The 22,912-nt window shown below is 39.4% G+C and overlaps 1 protein-coding gene across 2 annotated transcripts in view; it reads right to left on the bottom strand.

Moving 5' to 3' along the window:
* Positions 1-1,267: 1,267 nt before the first annotated feature.
* The window catches only part of RUNX1 (RUNX family transcription factor 1), an 88,769-nt gene continuing 67,124 nt past the window's right edge, over positions 1,268-22,912 (bottom strand). For both annotated transcript variants that reach the window (XM_063447473.1, XM_063447482.1), the window contains 2 exons: positions 8,695-8,856; positions 1,268-3,340 (listed from right to left, as the gene is read on the bottom strand). In XM_063447473.1, the coding sequence (XP_063303543.1) occupies positions 2,847-3,340; positions 8,695-8,856 (656 nt within the window). In that variant the 3' untranslated portion in view covers positions 1,268-2,846. The remainder of the gene's footprint in view (positions 3,341-8,694; positions 8,857-22,912) is intronic.

The raw sequence follows: 22,912 nt of genomic DNA, 5'->3' as shown, positions 1-22,912 counted from the left end.
GACCTCACATTAACTCAGGCAAAACTGCTATGGCAATTGACTGGTTTTCTCTCCCATACTATGGAAACATCAGTGCATTAATAGCCTGGTTTCTTGTCTCCTACTTACAAGTTTTGACTGGGCAAGGTGAGACCTATCGGGATGAATATCCTCTGTGAGTATGCAACAATACACAAGTGAAAAGTGCTAGTATATAGACAAGGGGCAAGAACAGGCAGGTTATAGCTAGGTGTGGATGTAGATACACACCACATTAGATGTTCCACAGAACCAACATTGAGCTATCAAGTCCAGGAGTTTCTATATCAGAATCCCACATTCAAAGGTGTGCAAAACCTATGCCTCTGCAGTATGAAGCAAAGTATTAAACTATCGTAAAAAGTATGATAGAATGGAAAGATATGTCCAGTACTTTTAGCATATGCACAACATATACTCAATTACATTGGGTTCCATAACGGGTATAAACATTCTATAATCACAGACAAACCTTCTCTTAATACTGATCACATGTTAATAAATACCCCCAATGACTGCTATTCTTAAAAGTAGGATCCGGCTACAGGGGTAATGCAGGGATAATTGTTGCTGCTTTGGATTATACAGAGATTCAGCTTTACTACAGACAGATAAATATGAATCTGGAAGGATTTCTTCAAATACAAGGTCCAGCGACCCAGCAATGAATACCTTTTTCCTATGAAAGTCTGGATACTTTATTGTCTTTGCAACTTTTTCATTTAAATTAAATGCAACGGTCATCAAATTTTCACTTCTCATTTTTTAAAGGTTTATTACATTTAAAGGACCACTATAGGCACCCAGACCACTTCAGCTTAATGAAGTGGTCTGGGTGCCAGGTCCAGCTAGGATTAACCCTGTTTTCCTGTAAACATAGCAGTTTCAGAGAAACTGCTATGTTTACCTATGGGTTAATCCAGCCTCTAGTGGCTCTCTCATTGACAGCCGCTAGAGGCGCTTCCACGCTTATCACTGTGATTTTCACAGTGAGAAGACGCCAGCGTCCATAGGAAAGCATTGAGAATGCTTTCCTATGGACTGGCTGAATGCACGCGCGGCTCTTGCTGCGCATGCGCATTCAGCCGGTGACGGAAGAAGAGGGAGGAGAGCTCCCCGCCTGGCGCTGGAGAAAGAGGTAAGTATAAGCCCTTCCACCTCCTAGAGCCCGGCGGGAGGGGGACCCTGAGGGTGGGGGCACCCTCAGGGCACTGTAGTGCCAGGAAAACTATTTTTCTAAAATCATGTGTATGTTTTTTTTGGGGGGGAGAAAAGTTCACTTTTTTTAATGTGTCTTTGGAGTCATGCTGTGTCAGACTCGACTATTATCTGACGAACTGCTGCTCATCCTATCTTGCCTGCTACTGCAGTTTCAGACAGAGCAATAACAACAGCAATCAATGTAGTTTGAGCACCAGTTGGCCAGACAGCTATGTTATATTAGAAAGCAGGGTGGGTACCTGATATTGCATCTTGCACCACTGTGTATAACAACAATGTTGAGTTAGATATGCATCAATAAAGAGCCGTCTGTGCCACTATAGGTGTAGTAATTTTTCTCCTGCATAGCCTCACTAGTTCACCAGCCAACATTTCCCTTATGCCAGAAGAAAAGATGGCAAATTAGATGATTCCAAATAGAGTGAGGCTTGCCCAAAAATTCATATATGTATGAGGCTTACGGACAACTCGATCGAAGTAAAGGTGAAATTTCATTCTAAACCGAGAGAAGTAACTTCACATCGTACAATATGGGGACTTTTAATTCCATGATCTATTTTATTCATGTGATCTTAGCGGAGGACAATAAAAATGTAACATTAAAAAATGATTATTTTTTTTCAACTAAAGAGAGCTGAGAGTATGCATTAAACACACTGGGATCTTGGTACCAGGCAAGGATCACCATCACTGTTATTTGGTTGGCTGAGCAAAATACATCGATAACCTATGCACAACATTATATTATCACAGGTTACTTGTAATAGATTAATAATCTGCAGATTTGGCAAGACATTTTTGAAAATATAGTAGACTTTCTGGACAAATTATCCAAAAACATTAAATTGTAAACAATGTTCATGTATAAAAGAGACAACACAAGCATCCTCAACAAGTGCCCCAAATATTAAACACAAAAAAAAATAAATAAAAAAAAAATAAAAAAATCCCAGATGGGGCTCTGCAGTTCATATAACACAACAGTCATTGCGGAGTACTGAAATCAACATAAAAAGCTACAACGTTTATGTAAAAAAAATGAGGGCAATTTATATCTGAAAGCAGTAGGAAAAGCAAATAATAAGTCTAAGGTGCCAGTAGACAGGGGCAGCCTTTTTTTTTTTTTTTTTTTATTTACAAAAGTTCCGTCCAAGGCAAACTGTATTTTACTGTATTTCAATACAACAGCCAAAATGTAACTCAATATGAACTGGTTTACAGTAGATGATTGGTTCACAAGCGCCATGGTCTATATCGATGCTACGAAATGTTTAAATAATTTAATTTAAATTTTCAGTTACAAGGCCCTCTTTGTCTCCTTGCACAGATTGAGAATTCCTCCAGAAACGCAAATAAAAAGTTAAACGCGAAAACATGTTTTCCCCGACTCCATCTTTAAAATTTGAAGTCCTGAAACATATATTACTTGGAAAAGACAAGTGTATGAAATCATTTCTCTTCTCTTCATTTTGTGATTTCACAGCATTGTTAAGCCAGAAGTAATCAGTTTCATCAGCATATCTTCCAGCAGCCATGTAAACCAATTTGTCCGTAAAATGAAGTGAATTCCCTTTTGGACTTCATAAGACTTCCAGGCTCAGTCCCTCTCAATATGGTCGCCATACTGCTTCTTCCAACCTCGGTGTGGTACCCATGTTGGTTGGAGAATTGCTGTGGCTTCCCTCAGTCTCTACTACATCACTTTGGTTTGGAAGGTTGGGGTTCAAGAGAGTGGACCCTGTCGAGGCATTAGTGCAAGGTGGAAGAATACGAGGTGGTGATCTGTCTCCCCCCGACATCATTGAGAACTGGTACGATCCAGCTGATGTTCCATAATACAGATGATAGGAGGGTGAACTGGTCTGAAAAGGACCGCCTTGAGCCTGAGATGATCCTGGATATGGAGGTGGTAAGTAGGTATGGTATCTCGTGGCGGAAGTCATTGCGGACATACCAATTCCTATTCCTGAAGAGACTGGAGTTGGGGTATATGTAAAGGCCCCCGGATAGTGCATACGTGGATCTGATATTGAAGGAAGTGCTGAAAACTGGCGATCAATCCCAACTCGAGGGTCGCTAAATGCTGTAAGGTCGGAGGCTCCTGTGGGGCAAAAAAAGAAGAAAGAAAATCAGAGTTAAAACATAACAGTTAAACATATGAAATATTAATTCAGAACATAACAAGCTTTACGGTATTGTCACATTAATCCCAATAAATTATTGTAAAGAATAAGCCTGAGTTTGAATCCATGAATTCCTATTCTTGGTATCATGTCTACGAGTGTTAGACTACTTAGGAAGGAGAAAAGTGTTCTGGTCACAGAGATCTTACTATCAAATAATTATTCTAGCCACTAGTTATAAAATAATACTGTATTTAAAAAATTCCTATTAATAGCTGAGATGTTACTCAGCGAATAGGCCGATATACAGTGGGACCTCGGTTTACAAACGACTCGGTTTACATAATTTTCGGTTTACAAATGAAAATCCATAGAAAATAATGCCTTGGTTTGAAATTTTTTTTTGCAATACAAAGCAAGTTTCCCCAGGATGCATTGCACCTGGGAGGTTTATAGCACCGCCCCCTGCATGTTGGAGCCTGTGGGCAGCACGTGGCGTCGAGTGTGGAGGTGTTGGAGCGGTTTTTGCATCAGGTTTTGGAGCCATTCTGGAAATTGTTTCAAAGCATTCCTAGGGGAAACAGCGTGTCGGTTTACCAATTTTTCGCAATAAGAAACGTCCCGGAGAACGCATTAAATTTGTAAACCGAGGTCCCACTGTACTGTGTATAGAAAGGATACTAAGTGACAAAATCATATCAGGGAGAGGGAAAATGGGGTCCAAATATATTGTATGGAATCTGTTGACATAGCAAGAAGAACAAAATGCATTTTTTTTTTCCAAATGAGAAAACGTGACATATGCGATATTATGGTAAAATAACTGGTCACATGGCTAGATGCAATAATCTATATAGATTAATTATAATTTATGGTATGAGAATCTAGATAATATATGTGATTTAGGCAGGATCCTCTATTGCACAAAAGTTTAAATCAGTATTTGATTTGGGGTTGAATTCTGCAATAAATGTATGAACTGGTGCTTTTATTTGCTCAAAAAGAAGGCATGATTATTTTATTTTAAAGAATAGAAACTAAGGATAATTGGAATCTTAGCCAAACCCCTGCTTTAACCGGGACCCGAGTCTGGAAGACTAACCAAAAATCAACTTGTATTGGCCATGTCTGTAGAATAGGCTGAGCAATAACTACATAGTAAAAATGATACTTGTATAAGAGATGGAATAGTAAATAATATAACTCTCTTTTGTAGAATATCGAGCCCCAAGCTGTACAGATTCCGTAATTGTCTTGGCTTTGAGAAAACATTCTCGACTCCCACAAGCCTGAAGATTGTCTGTTCTCCAAATGCTATAAAAACAAAATGCATTTTCTGGAGAAAATTAATCTGCTGATTATCAGGGAATGTGGAGGCCGTTAAAAGCTTCAAACCTTTCATTCATTGCTCCTTGTGTCAGACAAAAAGTCCCTTTTTATACAGCTGACAACAACTGACTACATAATGTGCTACGCGATAACGATTTCAGACTCAAAAAACAGTTGCATGAAAAGCTGGTGATAGTTTGTGTCTAGGAATTAATAAACACTCTTGTCCTTAACGTTGTGGTTCACAATCCTCGGAGCACCCGATACAGACTAGGTTTTAACCCCTTCGTAAGAAATGTCATGTCAGGAGCATCACGACAATGGGACTTGCCTAGACCTTTGCCACAAAGAGGTTTAAGATAACATCATGCTTTGATGACCTAACAAAGCACACTGACCTGTTTTTTTTTTTATAATCCAGTATGGATGTGGAAGTATACTTGAAAGTTTAAGTGCTAAGGGGAGCGCCCAACAAACCAGTATTTCTCTCTTGTAGAAAACTATTCAGACCCCTTTCCCCTGCTTTGCAGACAGTAAGTAGCCAACATATAACCCAATGGAGACATTTGCAAATCTGAATCTTCACCAGACTATTAACTATTATATATAATTATATCTTTTTTTCATTTTGGAATTTCATTCGGACTAATTAAATTCTGATCTATGTCGTAGGATGCGGCTGTATCGTACTTATTTCATATCTTTAAATATGGCAATGCCATCTAGGGGGACCAAATTAGGTATCCAACTACTGAACAGCTCCCTAATGTTGTATCCTTAAATATTGTCAACCCTAGTGACTTTTCTTAAATGTAATCTTACAGCTGCTTTTTAGCTAACGCCCTTATTTGATATGCTTATGTAGAATTGCAACATTGAATATTTATGAATTCCAAATAAGAGACTATCTACTGAACACAACTCCCTAATTTGGTGCTCTTAAAGGTGATAATCCAATCCCACATAAGGGTACCAATTAGGGGTTATCTAGCTGAAAATAATAGTTATAACAGCTGAAAAGATTACGTGGTTGACGCCCACATTTTATCACGGGTACCTAGGTAAATTTAAATATTCAACTATGACAACCTACCATATCTTTGGTTAGCTCAGTGGAGCTAAAATCAAGAGGCACCAATTGCCCAGAGCATCTACCTTGCAAAGACTTCTCATTGAGCTGCATTGGGAAGTCTGTGATTGGACAGTCACAGAAAGTCTGGGCGGGGTTAGAAGGGGAGGGCATGCAAAAGTAGCAGACAAGAGAACTGCAGGTTTTACAAGCCTGTTTTTAGATTTGACCCCTAATGAGAAAAATGCATATTTAAATGCATGTATGCTTTCATTGGGGGGGTATATCTACTAAACAGAAATTTTTATTTATTTTATTTTATATTTTGGCAGTGGAGTGTCCCTTACAGCGCACAATATTTCTAATGGGGCCATGGTACCAGTCCTATATTCATACTGTTTATGCTATGGATTCCATTTAATTCAAAAAGTATTCAAAAGACCTACAAGAATAATTTCTTTAAAACTATATAAAGACGTGTCACCTAACGTTCCTTACAAGTTACAAAATACCACTCCATAACATCTTTACAGCTTGCTAGCACCCAAACGAGACAATGTGCAAGCAATTCCAATGTGTACAGCGTCACATTCTACACTGCAGGAAGTCTAGTAGTAAATCATGTAATATGAGGATTCCATAACAGTGGAGCCATACATGAATGCATCAGACAAAAACATAATATAATATAAAGAAGTATTTGTCACAGATAATGCGATATTTTGCCTACAGTAACATCGTGAGATAAGATCAAAAAAATTTCAAACTGCATCTCCGGTCTGCTCACAAACATATAATGATCTCTCAACACAAGACTATCATTTTTCTTTCAGCGCAGAAAGCAAGTGCCAGTTTATTCAGGAATCCTTGATTCCACCCCCCACCCCCCTCACCCCCCCATTGGAGACTGGCGTAAATCAACAGAATAACAGAAAAAATTGTTTATTTTTCACTGAAAGTGACAAGTTAAAGGAGACACAATGGAGATGACAAGAGTCAGTTTAAAAAAAATAAAAAAAAGAGCCAGTTAACCTTGCCATGGCCAAAAAAGGATGAGAAGATAATTACAGTGACTTAGACAGGAACCAGAGAGGGTTAAATGACTTGAACAGGTAATGTCCCACTTAAGGGGCTCATCAGCATGACACAAATGAATGCACCATGTCAGACCGTATCTTGGCAGCAACATACAGTACAATTAACGCAAAACAAACAAGCCCGTAGGTATGAACGTCTGCTCAGACAAGGTGTGGCGTCTGTCTGAAAAGCAAGCGATCCCTGCTTTCTGGTGTAGCGTTCAATGGGAAGTCTGGTCTTGCACTGTTTACTAAAATCCACAGTACAGTTATCCATGGGAAAGGGAGTCTTGAAATCGCTAAGAAAATGAACAATGCTTCCATTGTGTCTCCAAAGCTCAGATTTAACTCTATTCCATGCCAGAATGCTCCCTTGCACTCAAAGGGTTAATAGGGAACCCACTGCCAGTGCTTACTACAAAGGCAGGTAAAAGAGGCAGGTGATCTTGGAAGCCAGCATCCATTAGCCTCAGCCAGCACCAACTACAAGTGGATAGGAAGTGTGAGATTTACAGCTCAGTGACACCCATATTGTTACATTAATCTTGCAAACTACAATTTGAATGAGGTCACTGGTCTACCTTCTAAATGAACAGTGATATCTCAATCTCATGCTGTCACCACAATCTGATCTCTGAAGATCCTACGCCAGTATTAACTCTTAACTATTAACTCTGGATATCTATACAGCCTTGACACCATTAAATGAGTGGCACATTAAAACTCTGTTGTAGGAGCTGTTTAACCCCGTAAGGACCAAACTTCTGGAATAAAAGGGAATCATGACATGTCACACATGTCACGTGTCCTTAATGGGTTAAGGGATACTGTAGGCACCCAGACCACTTCAGCTCATTGAAGTGGTCTTGGTGCAATGTTTGACGTCCCTTAACCCTACAGTGGTAACTATTGCAGTTTTTGAGAAACTACAATAATTACCTCTGAGGGTTAACTCCTCCACTAGTGGCTGTCTACCTTTGGACTGTTATCTGACGCTAGATATCCTCATGCTCTGCTCTGCATGAGGACCTAAAGCATCAGTGTTTTCTTTATAGGAAAGCATTAAATAATGCTTTCCCATGGGGAGATATAAATGCGAGTGTGGCCAGGGCCGAACATGCGCATTAGGTCTCCCCCGCCGGCCGACCTGAATACAGCCCCGAGTGACATCAGCGCTGGATTCAGGTAAGTGACTGAAGAGGTTTTAACTCCCTCAGCCGCGCGGGAGGAGGGCACTGTAGAATTCTACAGTGCCAGGAAAACGGGTGAATCGCTTTTAGAATCCCTTTAAAGGTGATTTTTTTTAAATGTAAGCATTAGTCAATATTTTTTCCTACAGGGGTTAAGATCAACACAAGTTTAGCCATCATCACAATCCAAATAATGGAGCATGTTCAATATCTGCGGGTTATAGGTGAAACTGGGAAACATTATAAAATGTATAACCATAGAGATCCCAAAAGGAAAGCCCGCTCTTTATCTATGGAATTGTCAACTTAACACTAGACCATGCAATGGCTTTCTCCTATCACAATCCCCTTTGGTCTCCATCAATCCCGGCTTTCTTATACTGTTTACAGATCTCATTTCTGTAGTTTTCTGTGTGTCAAACTTACGTTGTGCAACTTACTGGTGTTTGTCTCGTGAACACTTTGTATAGTACTGTAAAAAATGTTGCCACTTTTACTACAGGGAGTTGAATAGCTCATCTGTTTAGGGCATCAGCTAAAAAAAATAATCGATAGAAACCACTGGATTGTAAGCTCTGACTCAGGAATCGTTATAAGGTAGAGGCACACATTCTGTCTCTGACCATATCAAAGTTACTTGTTTATATATTGCTTATTGAGGGTCTTACCTGACAGGCGGCTGGACAGCTCCGCGCTGAGCGATGACATTCCGCTGGCGCGTCCTGGGGAGATAGGTGTAGCCGGGTGCACAGATGGCGTGGCAATGGATCCCAGGTATTGATAAGACTGATCGTACGACCAAGGGGGTGACGTCTGAACTTGTCTTGTATCTACAACAGCCACACACAAAAAAAATCTGGGTTTAGAAACTCATCAAAGATCAAACTATACTATTATATAAAATATCACCCATATTACTTGTACTTCTGATTGGCAGATCATGAAGAGGGCTGCCCCCTAGTCTTAAACATACATTTACTAGTCAAGACAGTTTCTTTGTGACTCTCCCTTGAGCATTTAAGTGACTAACATCCTGAAGAATATGCATTTGACAAATAACACATTAGTATTTTTCATGAATCTGTAAACAGAAAATAGAATTGATGTAGGTCCAGGAAAACATTGGTGATCTTGACACCTTACAGCAGCAACCTCAGGCAGGAGAATGATAAAGTGAAATATATTATTGGAAAGCAATTTATCTCTATATATGTAACATAGAAAGGAAAGTCACTTTGGAGTATAGATAAGTAAATATTTGTAAATCTCTAAATTCCAAGATACGGTTCACATATATGTTAAAACATACTGAGTATTAATGCCTTTGAGACTACAAGACATGACAAATTAAACTGCACTTCTACTGACAATTCAAGAGAAAGTTGGATATACACAGGGTTTTTGCAAATAGCAAGTGGTCATTCCTGTTAGCACCACATGATGGCATCAAAGAGCTTACAAAGAATTCAAATTGACAGAAGTGGACCTACATGAAGGTGCTAAGGACACAAATCATTGCATAGCAAATACACACTAGGCGTGCTCAGCGAGGATTTTCGCACACAATAATAAGCTGTGACATTCTCAGCAGGCGATGAATGGAAACATTGACCTTTTGGGCAGGATCTGAAATGCCATCACTCAAACAAGTACAACCCCAAGAATCACTTGCACATTTAAAATCCCCGCCAATCGCAATCTTGTCTATTTATTTATTTACTGCCCCGCTACACTTCCACTCTCTGATCAACTCCTGCGTAAGATTAAATAATGGATTGTTTGTCTGATTCAGTACAAAGTAACACTTCAATATTTATTAATGTTGGTCATTGACCATTTAATCTTTGGGAGGACATATTCTATTAACCAGAGTTTGTTTGTTAGTTTGTTTAACTTTTTCTGCAACATGTCATCAATTAGAAAGGTTTGATGATCATTTATAATAATTTATAATTAGCGCAGTTTGAGAAAAGTACAAAAAACAAACAAAAATAAACTCATTCTTGTGTCTCGAATTTGTGAGTGCCTCATATAGCTAAGATGTTTTTTGTTTTTTTTTTCAATATAATTTTTTTTATACATTATTTGACATTTCTATCTCAGTAACAGGAGGGCCTCAAATAATTACAAGCGTGTGCATTCTGTAGCATTCTGCTGGTGGTTCCCAAGAGATGGAATAGTAAAGAGATATCCCAGAAAATTGGGACGTTGATTTCACATCAGGACTGCACTGCCATATCTATGACAGTTGGGTAGTATGAACTAGACACGGTCACCATATTTGACGTTTTTGGCTAATAAAAAAAAAGGAATCTTCTGTATTACAAACATTTTAGTGTAGCCCTGCGTTAAACATTATCTCTAGATATCCCTTAAAAAATTTTATGACAGGAAGTCTGTACCCCTCTCACAATGCAGCAATGAGCTAATTAGTCTCATTAGATTGAAACTCCCATCACGTTGTGGGGGCTGAATTAACCCTCAGTCTACGTAAATGTTCAAACTTTGAAAAGCCACCTTGAGAAACTCTCAATTTTAATTATTTGACATTGTTGCAGTTTCCATCCCCCATCCCCATATAAAGTGACATTTTCAATCATTGGGGTATTCCACTTTCCTGCAGCAGTTGCAGTATAAGTGGTAAGCACTCTGCCTGTCTCCCAGTAGACTTTACCCGAGGTATCAGAATGTGTGTACGGTCCCAGCAGGACTGCTTATAATATGCTGCAAGGAAACCCAATCCGGCCTTCCTACTGAGTAAGCAAACTCTTCACACAACAAAATCGCAGACTTGCTGTGCTGCAGGGTGAACACAGACCCCCCAGCACACACTAATGCGACAATAAAATACTTTCCCTGACCCACATTTAAATTATTATTGGTACTGTGAGAATATAGTTTATAATTTGAAGATTATTATATATAAAGTGCCAACAAAGACAGTAGCGCTGTACAATAGCTGGACTAACCGACAAGTATTTGCAAGCAGACAAGTTAGACGCACAGGAACAGCAGGTGTTGAGGGCCTTGCTCAAAGAACTTACATTCTAGAGGATAATATTTTGCACCTGTGATTCTATCCTCGTAGAATTCTGAGCTGGTTGTCCGCTTTCTAACGCACTCGGTGCTCGCTCACTTTACTGAACAGAGTAAGGCAAAAGGCCTGCAGTCCATATTTAATGTGCAGCTACCACTGCAATGGCTAAGGGACGCCTCCGTTGTATAATACAATGTATAATAATGTATTATGGCAGCTCGAGTTAGACAGAAACGTTGTATAACAGAGGAAAAGCTAATAATAAAGGCCTTCTCTATAAACTAACATTCGCTACACTTCTAGACACGTTCGTGACAAGCCCTCAGCCCTGTGTGTTCTCCAGACATCATTCTCCCCATGATAAACTGCACACATGTTCGTGGGCATGTGGTTAGGGTCTCCAGATCACCTGGACACATATTACTTCTCCATAGTAGTGGGTAACACAGGAAATGTGCTGCCCTGTGGAATTCAAATATTGCCTGTAGTAAATTAATCATTAATGTGGAATCTTGCAGCGTATCAATGCTACATACTGCAACATAGCACTTTTTATGTGCTGCTCGTTAACCAGCAGGAATGATGCGTTTCCAGGAAACCATGGCAGATCTGGTAAATCCAGACCTTCCAACAGTACCTATTTTAGAGTCCTGACCCTTTGCCCCGCTTTTGGGGAAACCAGGGAATTGTCCCCAAAAAGTGCAAGCTTTGACTATAGCTGAAATGGTGATTTTTTTTTTTTTTCCAAATCAGCTATTTAAGCCCAAATTTAGCCTTTCGGATTTCAACTTGAAGTTTCTTGAATAACCCTGAAATAATTCATTGAGTGCTGCAATGCCTGTTGATGCAATATGAATTAACGTTAATAACACACAATCTACACCAAGCAAAACAATCATGATAAACACCGCACGTCATGAAATGTGGGATTTTTTTTCTCTTTATAACAAAATAGTATAGAGTAATGGTCGTTTACAGTGGCCAAAGAAATCAATGAACAACTGCTAAACCATGCGACTTCCCCTTTAAGAAAGAGCAGGGTTAGATATATGTAGTTTCATGACAGCAACAGACAACTGCTAACATATGGTAACTTGGCTTATGGGTGATGGAATCGAAATACAGTCTGATAAAACGTAGCGCCCAGTAAAGAGACAGAAATTGCTCTATTCATTGTTCTCAAATTTCAGGGTCCTTTCAATACTATAAATCATAGCTTTACATAAGTGATTCAGTCGATTTTAGCTTCTACAAGCAAATAACAGCAATCAGTGTGTCTGGTGGGTGACCCGCTCCCCAGACATTCAGTGACACAGAGCTGACTAAGGGAGCTGAGAGTCTTAGCGATTAGTCATAAAGATGTAAAGTACATTCTCGTACAGCAAGTTGGCACTAAACGGTCCTTTCTGGCAGAGCCCAGCTTATTCTGGTAAATGAAAGGTGGGATAGTCACTAAAGTGAATCAGGAGTGAATTCAAAGTGAATCTAAAATTTTAAATCAAAACAGACAAATTTGAAGCAAACAAAACATGTTAGGTTTTCAGTTTGGGCTTAAAATCTGCAAGTCCCCTAAAATTCCTAAAAATTTGACTTTAGTTAATTAACCCTGTGAGTGCAATGCACAAGAGAGATGTCACTAAAGAAGGGTTGGTACATCATTCTGGACAGTAATACATACATCAGAATCTGACTGAAAGCTGGGGTAGATAAAAAAAAAAAAAAATAAGTTTGCTTTCTGTGCCAATTAAGCACTGCTACTGAATAAGCACATCACTGCTACACAAATACAAACAAATTACATGAAGAGTCACGTCATTTCCTGATTTTTGCATTAAATGCTGGAATTATAAAACTAAATAGCAGTTTTATTTTTATGATTATTTTTCATTTTCTGTTTTTGATAATGCACTAAAAAAGGACAACTACAGCAGGCGTATTCCTTTAACCTTTTCATGACAAGGGGATAACCATTTAGGACAGCCATCGTAAGAAAATGGGGAATGTGCCATTTTTATGCCAGGAGTAATTAATTTACCAACGGTGCACACATACCAGATAACGTTAAACCATGAATTAAGACCTTTATGATTAGGGGTAGGGATCGACCGATATTGATTTTTTTAGAGCCGATACCGATAATCTGTGAACTTTCAGGCCGATAGCCGATAACTTGCCGATATTCTGTACATTTACCATTTTGAAAAAAATAAACTAATTCTAAAGGTAAATGCACAAAATATACATGCCACGTGTAGTGGATGAAGTGTGTTTAGAGAGGGGAGCTGTGTGTGTTTGTGTAGTGTGTGTATATAATGCAGTGTGTGTGTGTGTGTGTGTTTGTGTAGTGTGTGTGTATGTGTTTGTGTAGTGTGTGTATGTAATGTAGTGTGTGTGTTAGTGTAGTGTGTGTGTGTATGTAATGCAGTGTGTGTGTTTTTGTGTAGTGTGTGTATGTAATGCAGTGTGTATGTTTGTGTAGTGTGTGTGTGTATGTAATGCAGTGTGTGTGTGTGTTTGTGAAGTGTGTGTGTATGTACTGCAGTGTGTGTGTTTGTGTAGTGTGTGTGTGTAAAGAATGCAGTGTGTGTGTGTGTGTGTGTGTGTAGTGATGTCATTTGTGTAAAATGGGGGGGGCATTTTTTTATTTTATTTTATTTTTTTTATATTTACATTTTTTGTTTTGTTTGTTTGTTTAGTTCCCCCTCCCTGCTTCTTACCAGGGAGGGGGGGGGGGGGGGATATAGTATTCCCTGGTGGTCCGGTGGCTTGTTAAGTACTGGGGGGGCCCGCAGGAAGCTGTTTCTTACCTTTCCAGCAGCTCCTCCAGCTCCCCAGTGTAAATCTCGTGGCCCTTAGTGCCGCACGGAGCGTTGCCATGGTAACCCGTGGCAATGCTCTGCGGCCGCGGGACTCGCGAGATTTGCACTAGGGAGCTGGAGGAGCTACTGGAAAGGTAAGAAATAGCTTCCTGTGGGGCCCCCCAGGACCACCGGGCTTGTAATGAGCCAGGCGGTCCTAGGAGGTATTATCAGCAATATCGGTATCTATATTGGCCGATACCGATATTGCTGAAAATACAGAATATCGGCTGATAATATCGGTAAAACCGATAATCGGTCGATCTCTAATTAGGGGGTTATGTAAATCTCTTGGCAGTATAAAAGCCAAGGCAAGCCCTGTGTTACGAAAAGTTTAACCTACAGGTGAAATGTGATTTACGGACATAAGTCCCAAAAGAGTGGTAGGACATAGCAGCAGTAACATTGCAGAAGTGCAGTACAACAAGGAATGCATTTCAGTGGGTCATGCAGATAGGTTTCTTGCACGTAGTGATGAGAAATTATTTAAATACATAAAATGTGAATATAGAACATGGTTGCCCTCTGCAACACTTCAGACATCACCGTTTGGTTGTTTTGCTTTGTTTTCCTGATTTATAAAGTCAGTCGTTCAATGAGTAATTTTTTTTCTGTAAATGTAAATTTTTGAAAAATTTTCTTAAAGGAATCCATACTGGATCCAAAAAGGCTTTTGGAAAAGGTTGCAGCTGCACGGACGTCAGTGGTCATTCTTCTCCCCTCTCCTGGAAGCCCACGGACACTAATTAGAATTGGAACAGATTAATCAGACAGGTCTTCGGCACTGTGAGCACGGCCTTTGAAGATAACTCCTATTCCTATTCATCGTGATCTCATCCCTCACTACGGAGAAGAAAAGACGTGTAAACTAATAAAGGAGATGGCCAAGCAGGAGCAGCATTGAAAATACTGCACAACCTTGCTGGGAGATAGCAAAGGAGAACACGGGTTTGTTTTACAATTTAAGGTGGACCGAAAAAAAACAAAAAAAAAATGTTTCTGGTGAGCAGGAGGACCTGTGATGATCTAAGGATCCGTAGCTTCATTTTACAGACTTAGAAAAAGAATTCGCCGTATCAAATGCAACCTTCAGATTTCATCAGATGAAGTCACCTTGGTAGAAAATGATACCAAACCAGGCAGTGAGAAAAGCTCCCTCCAGGGTACACTTTGATTTGCAAGGTGAAGTAAGGTCTGCTTCATGTGAGAGAATATAAAAAAAAATAAAGAATGTGCATTGTCTAAACCGGCTTTGAATAACCCATTGATATATTTTAATGTTTCTACGTTACTTCTTCAAAAATTAGAAGGATCTATCGTTTTACAACGTCCACGAAGGAGCTCCGAGACGCACAGCGCGAAACTAAACAGACAAGTTAAATCTTTTGGGGCATGCCACGATACACACTACCCTGGCATGGGCACACACAAAAAACAGACGTCAGGCCTGTGGCATAGGATATTAAGGTTGTTTTGAGAAAATTATACAAATTAGAGTTGTGTCATTATCAAGTCTTTTGCAACTTGCAACCAATGGCACTGGTTGTTATTAAACAATGAAACGTATGTAACACTTGCATACTGAGCACATTATAAAGTTAGCAGTTAGTCATAGGTTTTGTTCCAGACAGATGGATATATAATTAGACATACTGATACATGACGAGAGAAGATTGGACTTTACACTTTCATTGCATTCATTATAATAACTGGCAGTGTTATTTTAATAAATGCGAACGCCAGGGCCCAGGTCTGTTTTGCACTTTTTATCGACGCAATAGTTAGTTATCGGAAAATTGGGAGTCATGTCTGCGCGTGCTCATATTATAGTTACTCAGTTACGTGAGAGACTAGGGATTGGCTGAAAGATTCCAAGCCTGGTCCTAAGAAATAAGGGGAAGTCCATGTCAATCAAACTCCTAGCAAAAACAAAATAAAACAACAAAAAAGGAGGAACATTCTAAACACATTTTTAATTTTTGACATGATATTAACTGAAATGTAATTTAGTGTGAATAAATTAAATGACTTGGGAAAAATGCAGCTGCACTCGGAGAGACTAGCGTAGCGAACGTTATTTAATAACGAACAAATTGCAAATACAAGTGTTGAGAATGTTGATGTATGACATGTTCAGTTGCTGTGTTTTTTCGTTGTTGTTAGGATTTCGTTGCCATAAATACATCTAGTTCCTTTTTTCTGTTACAAAAGATGTTCTGTTAAGTTCTCTGTTCTTGCTTCGATTTCCGGATTTCGTGCGACAGGCATTGCACGCTCTTGTTTTGTGCAATCATGGGACTGATTGCATCTCCTGTACAAGATCTGTGGGAAAACCGTGCAAATGTCTCTTTGAGCCAAGACTCTGCTAGCCAGAATTAGGAAAACCACACGCGGTAAAATGAGAAAAGAATTGTACATTTTAGACCAAACAAGTCGAGCTGAAACCAAATGTCAGATCAATATTACTGATAGAGTCTCTGTTTGAAGCACATTATCTCATCTGGTAATGTAATGATCAGCAAGAGAGAGCCAGCTATTTACAAAATGACTCTCAATACACTCAGCCAGTCAAGCTAGCTGGGTATGATTTGGGTTACAGGCTAATTCTTATAAAATTTTGTTTAGAATATTCACAAAGGTTGATAATAAACCGAGATATCGGCAATGAACAGAAAAACAATCTTTAACGCATTACAGCCAGAGAAAGATTAACAAGTGTATCCAAACAATGTTCTTTTATCCTGAAATATAACTGCACACTGGCTTGCAGGTAAAGTGTGTTTCTTTAAGAACTCTGGACAGTCACATTGAAGGATTCTTTAGTATGGGAAAAGGGGGAAGCTATTGCATTGCAGATTAGTGACAGCAAGCAAAATGAACTTATAATATAAATGTGATTTTCAATAGACCCAAGCCTCAATGATGCTCATTGGAATAAAAACGTACTAGTTTATTTATTTCCCTAACTTTTCCCCCTTATTTCTCTTCCTCTGTAATTTGTTTATTCCCTACATTCAGTATTATTTATGGAGGCTCCGGGAGGGTCTCCTGAGACCCTCTATAAACCTCAGTGTTGCGTGCATGCATGAGAGTACAGCACAAGGACAGTTTCAGGGGGTCTTTCAAAAATATGCAAATACATCCCAAAAGTAACAGGTCTTCTTTAATTAGTACAGGTTGTAGCAGGGAAGAAGGTGGTAAAGTCTTATATAAGCTGTGGTGAGAACAAACACAATGAAACTACCCACGCATTCATTCAAATTAAAAAATGACGAATGTGCATATCTACATATCCTGGAAAAAAAAGGAAATCTGAAGCATGATGCTCATTTGCATGGAGAGCTAGGAATTATGGGATAATTGTGAAAACATGAATTCTCTATTTTACTGTGCCCAAGGGGTATATAATGCACAAATTTAATTTCCATAAAAATAAAATAATAATAATAAACACACATATACATACACACACACACACACGTACATACACACAATCTAAACAAACCCAGTATTATATAACATCTACAATATGTACAGTATATATAAAATAATGAATAACTAATAGAGGCTGCAGACATACATACACAAACCATACAAGAACTGCAACATTACACAGGTAGGAGGAATATGGAGGGTTCTTGTGACTGTAGTAAATTAAGTAAAACAGGGACAGGGGTCCTTCTTGCACCATAACCATAATGTAAAAAGAAGTTTTGGGGAATGGAGTGAGTGTCTGTTTAGATATATTCTCAACTTATCATTAAATATTAAAGTACACTAAATAAAAATAATATTTTGATAAATACTAGTATTAATGGTAAAGATAACATTAAACTCAATAAATTTGTATCAAACGGTCATAATAATGTCATAAAACAAAAATTATATGAAAAGAAATGACATGTAGCGTGCAGTAATTTAAAACCTAATAATATCAATCAACATAAATATATATATATATATATATATATATAAAAAATATATATAATGGTAAAAATACATAATGTAAAACAAAAACTGATAAAGGGAAATTAAATCATTTTAATAAATTCATATGGATCTTTGGATTATTATTCACCATTGGAATATATATTTTCCCATTTTATTATATATACAGTGATACCTCGGTTCACGAACGCTTCTGTTCACGAACAACTCGGTTCACGAACAGAAAAGTTCGTAAAAATATGCTCCGGTTCACGAACTCCGCCTCGGTTCACGAACGCAAGCCGCGGCCATTTTAATGCTAATTTCAGGCTGTCACATGGTCGGGACTTCCTGTAGGAAGACCGTGGAGAGAAGAAGCAAGAATAAGAGACACAGAAAGAAGTACTCTGCAAGCATTATAAGTGATTATACTGTATTTTATCACATACAGTACATACTGTACACAGAAAGAAGTACTCTGCAAGCATTATACAGTACAGTAAGTGATTATACTGTATTTTATCACATACAGTACATACAGTACACAGAAAGAAGTACTGTACTCTGCAAGCATTATAAGTGATTATACTGTATTTTATCCCATACAGTACATACTGTACAGTTCACTGGACACCCAATATGGCTCCCAAGAAGCATAGTGGAAAGAAGAAAGTGCGGAGCAGCAATAAAGGTGACAAGAACAGCAATGCAGGTGACAATGTGCAAAGTGGAAATGCAAGTGACAATGTGCAAAGTGGAAATGCAAGTGACAATGTGCAAAGTGGAAATGCAGTTGACAATGTGCAAAGTGGAAATGCAGTTGACAATGTGCAAAGTGGAAATGCAAGTGACAATGTGCAAAGTGGAAATGCAAGTGACAATGTGCAAAGTGGAAATGCAAGTGACAATGTGCAAAGTGGAAATGCAAGTGACAATGTGCGAAGTGGAAATGCAGGTGACAATGTGCAAAGTGGAAATGCAAGTGACAAGAATGTGCAGCGCAAGCATGGTGGCAAAAAGAAAGTGCACAGCAGTAGTAAAGGTGACAGCAAGGTTGTGAAGAAAATAACCATTGAGCTGAAGAAGGAAATTATAGAAAAGCATGACCGTGGTATTCGTGTGACTGATCTGGCTTCGGAGTACAAGATGGCAAAGTCAACAATTTCGACTATTCTGAAAAACAAAGCCGCCATCAAAGGAGCTGATGTTGCAAAAGGAGTAACAATGTTAACCAAGCAGAGGACACAAGTGCTGGAAGAGGTGGAAAAACTTTTGTTGGTGTGGTTGAATGAGAAACAGCTGGCAGGTGATAGTGTAAGTGAAGCTATGATCTGTGAGAAAGCCAGGAAATTGCACAGTGATTTACAGCAAAGAAGCCCCTCTACAAGTGCAGCAAGTGACGAATTTAAAGCCAGTAGAGGGTGGTTTGAAAAATTCCGCAGGAGAACTGGCATCCACAGTGTGATTAGACATGGTGAGGCTTCCAGTTCTGACAAGGCCGCAGCAGAAGCTTACAAGTTAGAATTTGCAGAATTCATGAAGACAGAAGGATACGTCCCTCAACAAGTGTTCAACTGTGATGAAACAGGGCTCTTCTGGAAAAAAATGCCGAACAGAACCTATATCACACAGGAGGAAAAGGCCCTACCAGGGCACAAGCCCATGAAGGACAGATTGACCCTTTTGCTGTGTGCCAACGCAAGCGCCGATCTGAAAATTAAACCACTACTGGTGTACCATTCTCAGACCCCTCGTGCATTTAGGGAACAAAATGTGAACAAGGCCAGACTGCCCGTCATGTGGAGAGCCAATGCCAAAGCTTGGGTCACAAGGCAATTGTTTATGGAATGGCTGCACGAGGTGTTTGCACCCACCGTCAGAAAATATCTTTCTGATAACCAGCTGCCTGAAAGGTGCCTTCTTCTGATGGACAATGCCCCAGCACACCCTCCAGCCTTGGTGGATGATATGGATGCTGAGTATGACTTCATCAAGGTAAAGTTCCTCCCCCCCAACACAACACCACTTCTGCAGCCCATGGACCAGCAAGTCATCTGCAACTTTAAGAAGCTGTACACAAAGGCGCTCTTCACTAGGTGTTTTAATGTCACTTCAGAGACATCCTTGACTTTGAAAGAATTCTGGAAGAAACATTTCAATGTTGTCCACTGCATTAACCTCATTGACAAAGCCTGGGAAGAGGTCACTTCCCGAACCCTAAGTTCAGCCTGGAGGAAACTGTGGCCAGAATGTGTCGCTGAACGTGAACATGACTTAGAAGGGTCTGATGCAGAGGTAGTGGAGGAAATTGTGTCCATGGGCAAGAATATGGGTCTGGACGTTGATGGTGCTGATGTGGAAGAGCTTGTTGAGGAACATAGGGAGGAGCTGACCACGGAAGAACTTTATGAACTCCACAGTGAGCAGCAGAAGGCACTTCTTGAGGAGCATTCCAATGAGGAGGAAGAAGAAAGGGAGGAGGTTAGCAGTGATGCCATAAAATCCATTATGCAAAAATGGAATGAGTGCCATGATTTCTTTGAAAAGCACCACCCCAACATTACTGTCACAAACAGAGTGTTAAATCTCATGAATGATAATGTGGTCTCTCATTTCCGGAGGGTTATGCAGCGCAGAAAGAGACAAGTGACATTGGACAGATTTTTCAGACAAACTGAGCCTGCAGCTAGGAGACAAAGGAGAGAGGAAACCCCTGAAGAAGATCTCCCTGATGTCCTTATGGAGGGGGACTCTCCCCCCAAACAATAACTGCCTCCCACCTTACTGTCCTCTCTTAATAAATAACTACAGTATACTGTACTTTACTAATGTGTATTGTCATTTGTTTCATATTTTTGGGCTTCAAAAACCCCCCAAAAAAAGTCAGCACGGATTAACCGGATTTACATTGAACCCTATGGGAAAATGTGCCTCGGTTCACGACCAATTCGGTTCGCGACCAGAGTCAGTTCACGAATTAAGTTCGTGAACCGAGGTATCACTGTATATATATATATATATATATATATAATTTCATCAAGGCTCTGTTGTATCTATGATTGGCTAAGTAGTATTAGTGCCTATTGTCTACAATGAGAAAATACAGGATTTATTGTGCCCGTTGTACTGCAGGGCAGATTAGAATGGCTTGTGAACTCGGTTTATACATACACCTTTCCTCATCCTTTTACTCATGTGAATTTCCCCCCACCCCTCCAGCAGTAGCAGATTTAGCCTGAGACGTTCCTAACAAGACCTTCATTGTCTTAAGACAGGTGTGAGATTAAACCCAGTTCCAAGCCAAGAGACCCAGGTTTCGGAGCCAGCTCTCACAGATGAAAACACAGTGCAATAAGCATTCAGTAATACCACTGCAGCCAGCCAGAGACTCAACAATTTAAGGCTTAGCACACACACATAACATAAATCAAGCAAGGATGTCCTCGCCAAACATCAGCTTCTTGGGAAGAAGCCTGCAGACAGTCTGGGCACATCAGACCTTGCCTGCTTGGGTTATTGGAGTGGAAACCCTCGTGCTGGGTGGGGCAGGCACAGCAATGTTTGCCTTATCTTGTCCAGACAATCCATCACTTTCTCATTTTATTTTCTTTGTATCCTATTTATTCAAGCCTCAAATCATCATCTTCATCATCCAAAAAAAAAAAAAAAAAAAAAAGCTAATACCAAAATTCTAAAATAATGCACCGGAATATATATTTTCTCATTTTACTCTTATTTTATACACTGTAGCTCATTGACAAAAAGAAAGAAAAAGTAAAAACGAATTAAGCGTTTAATAAGCATCATAGGGGTTTATTCACTAAACAGAAAGTTGACAAATTAACCAAAACAAATGCGGCCAATAATGTTGAGATAGAATGATTGATATTTAGATACATGGTTATTTAGGCCTTAATGTGGTAAATAGTGTAGTACAATAAACCCCATGATACAGACCAACGATAGTTATCCTTGACACATAGAGGTTTTTGAACCGCACTTCCCATAAGGCCCAAGCAGCCACGAGTCTTACGGAGCATCATGGGAAACGTAGTTCAGAAAGATCAAGGTTGCCAAGTTTAGACATCACTGATATAAGCACTATTTCGCCAAGTTCAGACAACATGGTCCATACAGCAAGGCTAAGTACAGATCATCATAGGGTTACGACCTCAAGCTGTAACACGTGGATTCACACAATTGAACCTGCAAAGTTAGAGTTTAAATATGGAGCCCATCCAAATTGTTTATCGTTTGGTTTCTTTGCTCTGCATTTCCTGTCAATGGGAAATATCCAGTCTATAAAACGGTTTATTTAGAGGCGGAGGGGTAGAAAAAAAAAAAACGCCCACAAAACAAAACAAACAAACAAAAACGAACAGTGAATGGAAGTTATGACATGAGAAATATGCAGTGCTAAACCTAATAAAAGGAAGAAGAGAGTTTTGGAATCTTGTAGCAGTAATAACATTTATCTTTATGGAGGTCCAAGATTAGAGCCAACCTGGAGAAGATGATAAAAAGATTTGCGAGGAGCTTGTTCTAGAAGGTTTAAAGAAAAGTCCAGAGAGATCAGGCTGAAGGCCACAGGTCTGATGTGATTTATGAACATCTGAAGGATGTACTCTCTACTGCTGTCCTCTAGGTCCTCATTCAAGAAACCATGGGTTAAAATAGTAGTTGGGAAATAGCTAAAGGATAACTAAAGTCACCCAATGCATCTCAATGAATTGGTCTGGACGCAGTGGTCCTGTCATTTTAACCAGTAATGTAAAACACACCTGTAGTGACTGTCTTCCTAGCAGCCACTAGAAACACTTCCGCTGCACTGACTGAATGGAACTTGGTCACTTAACATTATAGCTCACAGGAAAGCCCTGAATTTAATGCTTTCTTATGAGGATCATTGGATGCAAAAGTGGTGTATGTGCATCAGGCCCCCAATGCTCCTCTATGAGGCCGGAGGAAGGAAAACTGAGCAGCGCTAAGGGAGTCTCAGCTCTGGAAAACGGTAAGTAAAAAAAGTTTTTTACAAATATTTTCATGGCAAACAACACTGATCTG

Source organism: Pelobates fuscus, chromosome 1, assembly GCF_036172605.1.
Source record: "Pelobates fuscus isolate aPelFus1 chromosome 1, aPelFus1.pri, whole genome shotgun sequence".
Classification (NCBI taxonomy): Eukaryota; Metazoa; Chordata; class Amphibia; order Anura; family Pelobatidae; genus Pelobates; species Pelobates fuscus.
Note: the sequence above shows the minus strand (reverse complement) of the source record. Positions and strands in the feature narration are given on the sequence as shown.